Genomic DNA, 6,000 nt, shown 5'->3' with positions numbered 1-6,000 from the left:
GCCTTCCCTCTAGTCTTACACTACTAAATTAGGGACGGCTAGCACAGATAGCCCAATCATTTTAATAATAACCTTTTAAACCCCATTTCAGAGTAGCTTTGTATCACTCAATTACCTTCTCTTTAAATTGGGATCTTTGAAATTCAAAAGGGTCGCTGGTTCGCATCCCAGTCGCGCCGAACATGCTCGCCCTTTCAGCCGTGGGGCGTTATAATGTTACAAACAATCCTTTTGGGTGGTATTTTTTTTAGGGACGGCTAGCACAGATAGCCCTGGAGTAGTTTCTGAAGATAGTTTAATCATAGTTATCTAGTAATGAAAAACAGATCATGCAGATAAACTTATTACTGTTACGCCTGTAATTATTCATATTTATTTCTCTCTTTCTATAAGGCGGCCGCCTCGGTTAAGCAAAAATCAAGATAGCAAATAATTCCTCCTCTTCTCTCATAAGATGATAATAATTGAGTTTAGAAACATTCTGCCTGACCTACTTTTTCAGATAACCATGCTACTGTTATTTACCACGTGAAACAGTGAAATGTATCATCTTCAAAATTAATTTTATGGAACAAATAGCATAACATAAAGACAACAAGGAACATTAAGTCTTTCAAATATGTCTTCTCAAACCCACTACATTAAAAGAGGGTTTATAGTAATTTACTATATGTTCGTGTACCATAAGGTACGCGATAAACCTATAAGATACAGACAAATATTGTATTTTATACAAGATATGTTGTGCTTATTTTTTAGCAGAATGGTTATTTTGGATTGAGAAACTTTAGGTCTAAAGTAAGACAACTAATCACGAACTTTTTATCACTTTGTTTCTGAATAACACAATTTCAAAAAGTATTGTTTGTTTGATTTACTAAAATGACACAACTGTTTATTAGTGGTGTTCATATCTTACTACGCTAGGACTATTTTTCAACAAAATAGTTCTCTTCGTGTGTTGCGTTTGTTGTGAATGTTAGTGAGTTTCGTGTGAGGGTGGGTAAGGGGTGTAGGAGGAAGTAAAAAATTGGTTATATGATGAAGGGATGTTTTAAAATATTGTTTATATACAATGTATTCACCTCTGTTCTTTTGTCTACCACTCAAGGTAAGATCATTTTAGTTATTACAGTTTAGCTTGTTAAATAATGCTCGAAGCTGTGTTAAGGAGTTTGGCATAAAAATGGGCGCTTGTTTTAAAAGTTTAAATTGAATTGAATGTTACGTAACACAACTTGAGAAGTTGAGTGAGGTTATTTAAATAGCGAATTATCCGCGTTTCTAAGTTGTAATTAAACTACTGTAAGTAAGTAAAATAATTAAGCCTGTCTAAGATATATAACAATGTATAGGCAATAGAGGTACTAATTATATATGTGCTTGGTAAGTAATGTTAGTAGTACTAGTACTCGCCAGTGGTATTCCACGAAGATGGCGACATTTATTTTACTTTCACAAATGGTATTTGCAAAGAAACTGAATACCTTTAGCTTTTAGCACCATGAACTATTTCTGGATTATTAACTACGAAAGTTTTGTTAGGCTACAGATTGTTGGTTCATTTTTTTTTTTTTTTTACATTTCTCATAGTTATCGTGTTACGTATTTCGAGTTCAAAGTTAACAGTATGTGTATAGAAAAAAAACACAACATAATCGTCATAACTTAGTACCTGTAGTAGCCTAACAGTATTATTATTGGTAATACAATTAGAGTTGAAGTAATTTGAAATTACTTTAAATATTAAAAATACTTAGTTTACCAAATTAGATCTTGTCGTAGTTTACTACTATACCCCTGTGACGCACTGTACTATATAATTTATAGGTACATTATAAACTATTATTAGTCTGTATTATACATAAGTGTTGTGTTTTAAATATTCAAGCACCCCTTGATTTTACATTGTTACTGTTAGGGCTAAAGATAAATATGTCTAACAATAACAATTGTTATAAGGTTATTGTGCTATACAGTAATTTCATAATTAATTGAACAGTATCAAAGAGCAAGTACTTTGAATTATATAACAACTGTTCAAATGAACAGTAAAAATCACTCTGCCTGAAAATGATACTTTGTCTGTGGCATGAGTTAAGCTTGCATTAAGTGTGCTTAAAACTGTTTATATTATAACACCATAATGATTAAAAGCACAACATGTGTTATAAACTACTATATTATATGGAGATTCAATAATATTTATTATACATTAATCTTTAACATACTGTGAGTTAAAGAAATTCATTGTTTTTAATTTTGTTATAGTTATTACAGAAATGTAACCATTTATAAATGCGATATTCAAATATTACAAGTTATAATGAAAATTAAGAAATCTGACATTTGAATATAAAATAAATGCCTTGATAATGTGAATATAAAACAGAAGGGAAGTGTGCATACCAAATATAACACTCAATATAATAGGTGGCCATTAGCTCAATAGGTGATTCTGTTCGAAAAAGAAAATCCCTAGTTTTCTCTCCCTAGTTATATATGTGTGAGTCTTTGTATGCATGTACATATATAACTTTCAAAAGGATGTCTTAACTTCTATATACCTAAATGTATCTATTAAAATTTACAAAAACTTGCAATAACAGATCAAACCACATAATTAGAAAAATTGTCACAACTTTATAATATATCTAAAATATCGTGTTGAAGAACAGTTTCTAAGGTTAAGTTTCCAAATCATAAGCTTGTTACTTAACTGGGATTTGGGTTTGTATTTTAACTGTTTTGTTCTACTGCTGAAATAGTCAACTCGGGAAGACTCCACTCCAAAAAACTTTAAATATTATTCAATTCCATAAAAAATATTAAAACTGTCTTACCTTAAGTCTGTCCTATTTTTTCTATGTCTTAAACTTGTGTTCTCTCGAGCTGTTGCCTTCAGAATACAATACAAAGAAATTTGAGGTTTATTGTATTAATTTCTAGTTAATCTTGTAGATGTCTTTGCTTTTCACAATACTTTTCAAGAGAAAATAAGATATCTTTATCTAACCATATAAAATAGCCCTTCCATTCCCAGAATCATCCCAGTAATACACTGAACCCCTTCCAATAAACCTGTATTCTAAGTGAAATGTAACTAGTTTACTTTTAATCTGTATGTATCCAAGTGGACCCTTAAATCCTATTAGTCTTGCTACAACCCACATGGCTCTCCTATTAGTCTTGCTACAACCCACATGGCAACCCTTGAAGACTTTAATGACTTATTCTTCATTGATGTCAGGATTATTTTCTTCATTCACTTTCTCACATTCTCTCAAACAACCTCCTGGCATTTCCAGTTTACTACTCTCTCCCTATCACCACCAGTGTGATTTCCTTACCTAATCTTTCTATGGTTCTTTCGAAAATTTAAAAAATAAACTAGGAAATACAGAAAGGCTTATGGCAAACAACTTGCTGATATTAAACTAACAAATAGTAATATTCAATAATATACTTGCATATGTTTCCACCTCTTTTTTTTTTTTTTTTTAATAAAGATGAATTATGTGCTCAAATGTAATGCATGGAGATGCACTGTAGTAATTATTTACGCTTAATCCTATATTATTCCATGTGTTATTGACTTTCGTAATTGCTCTTATCCTTGAGAGATCATTTGTGTTTTCGTGGAGAGGTGTGGCTTGAACTTTGAACAAAATGATTATTCTCGTGCGAGATTTGACCACTAGGAAAAATTGCAAATACTAACAATTACAAATACTAATCTTTATTATTTGGTTACCTTTGTGGTACTAATTAATGCAATTGATACTAATAGGTAATCAGTTATTTGAGGTAATTGCCCAGCTATTGATACTGATGAATTTTTTGTTGAAGACTCAGATTGTTTAGCTTTTAAATATTCTGTTTTTACAAGAGAAGACAACAATACCCCTGACCCTGAACATTTTATGAGAAGTATTGGAATTGACATGAATCATATACATATTAATCCCTTTGTGTTAAGAAGAAATGTCAATAGATTGAAAATAAAGTACCAGGGCCAGACAAGATTTTATTTAGGGCTTGTAAAGAAGATCAAAGATTAGATATGCATGTCCCTAGCATTCATTTGTGACAGGTGAACAGAGAGTGGACAAATTAGAGTTGCTATTGTATTTATTTTTAAAGGACATGATTAGAGAACATTGTTCTGGGAATGATAGATCAATTTGTAATAGGGGAAAAAGTTTAGAGAGTCTGATAAAAGTTTGCTTTGATTGTTTTAATTTCATTTTCAGATTTTATGGATGAGGTAGCCTAAATGGACCAACAAATTCCTTGTTGTTCCTAAGTTACATGTATTTGTGCAAAAGAAGTTTTTTTTAAATAACTTAGTTAAATATGATATCATGAATAAAAGCAACATGTTTCACCAAAAGAATATCTTGGTTTACTAATCTCTTTCATTGAGGAAACTTACTATTTGAATGATGGAAAGAGTGTAGATTTGATGTACAGAGATGTTAAAAAACTTTTGATAAGGTGCCAAGCAAAATATTAAATAGTAAAATCATGTCAGAGTAGTGAGGTAAGGCTTGCTAGCTGGATTAATGAGTGGTTTGGTGGAAGAAAGTTGAGTGTTTTAATTCAAGAAGTTTAGCAAAACTGGAACCCTTTTCCTTTCTTTTTAAAAGAAGAGTGTTCAGGGACTAGTGATTTGGCTTTTGGGTTTACTTGTGCCCATTAGTGATAAAGAGGAGCACAATCGGTAAAGTTTTTTAATACAATGAAATGTTTTGGCATTAAGGTATTGCATAATGTGTTGAATCACTTTGTAAGTTGAAAAAATATTTTTGCAAATGACATTTAATTATAGTAAGTGCATAATGAGGCAATTGGGTTATCATAATTTCAGTCGCATGTTTAATATAGATCAGAACCAAAACAATAGCATGGCTGAAGAAAATAATCTTGGCATAGTAGTAGATAAGTCACTCGTGCTTTCCAGAAATGCTCAGTTGTTAGTAGTAAAGGTAATATAGTTTAAGGTCCGTTTATCAACATAATGTTGACAATTCAAAAGTAGTAACAATCTGTCTATACAAATTACCATATAAATATTACTTGCAATACTATCTTCAGTTTGCTCTCTTCATGTAAAAGAAGATAATGACTTATTGGAAGAGTTCAGAGAAGGACTGCTAAGATGCTTCCAGAGGTAGAAGAGTTACATTACAAAGAGTGGTCAAGACCTTATTTTCGTTTCAAAAAAGAATGGTTAAAGATGATTGTATGAAGGTTTACAAGATGGGCTGGGAGATTAATATAGATAAAGGTTGTTGGCTTTTCTTGCTGTGTTCTGAAGAAACATATTGAAAGGACATGAATTTAAGGTTTGGAAAAGAGTTTTATTTTCTTAATGGTGATGGAGTTGAATCTGTTGCAATAGTGAAGATCAGTATTTTGCAAGAGTTTAAAAGGGGAATCATGGTTTCTTGAGAACCAAAGGATTTATATTGTCTACTTTTTTCTTGAACTTCATAAAATATGGATGTGGAAGACAATATTTAGATTGAATTGGAAAATTAACTAGTACAAATTGTATTTATTGTTATTATATTTTATAATTTGAGATTCACTGTTTACTGTATTACCTACTGAAGATATATATTGAGACTAAAATACCAGGATAAAGGTTAATTGTGACTGTGTTGAGATGTTTATGTATCTGGAACATGATTATTAAAAAAACGTTTCACAGTTCAGTGTGTCATACTTCAAATGGTTTGGCATAATATGGTGAAACGGTAGAGGGGGTATAAAGGGTATCATTCAGATACCACAGTTATTGCATGCTACCACAAGGGGTCTTCTGTTGTTGTTTCAGCATGTTCCCATGGGATAAGTAGGTCTGCCAATTGCAATGCAGCTTATTCAACCAACATGGAACTAGCAAGTGTACAAAGAAGTGAGCTTGTGAAATGTTATGTCAAAGGATTCAATGCTAAAGTAGCTGTCAACTGTTTATAAAGCTCTTCAGTCAGC

At 31.4% G+C, this 6,000-nt stretch overlaps 1 protein-coding gene across 9 annotated transcripts in view; it reads left to right on the top strand.

Moving 5' to 3' along the window:
• The first annotated feature begins 950 nt into the window (after positions 1–950).
• LOC143246519 (polycystin-1-like protein 1) overlaps positions 951–6,000 on the top strand; it is a 352,075-nt gene continuing 347,025 nt past the window's right edge. For 6 of the 9 annotated variants that reach the window (XM_076493361.1, XM_076493363.1, XM_076493362.1 and 3 more), the window contains exon 1: positions 970–1,111. In XM_076493361.1, the coding sequence (XP_076349476.1) occupies positions 1,039–1,111 (73 nt within the window). In that variant the 5' untranslated portion in view covers positions 970–1,038. Of the gene's footprint in view, positions 1,112–1,285; positions 1,387–6,000 lie in introns of those variants that run through there. The other 3 variants (XM_076493355.1, XM_076493359.1, XM_076493366.1) reach the window with 3 other exon arrangements.

This window comes from Tachypleus tridentatus, chromosome 3, assembly GCF_004210375.1.
Source record: "Tachypleus tridentatus isolate NWPU-2018 chromosome 3, ASM421037v1, whole genome shotgun sequence".
NCBI classification, from domain to species: Eukaryota; Metazoa; Arthropoda; class Merostomata; order Xiphosura; family Limulidae; genus Tachypleus; species Tachypleus tridentatus.
This window is presented reverse-complemented; position numbering and strand designations above follow the sequence as displayed.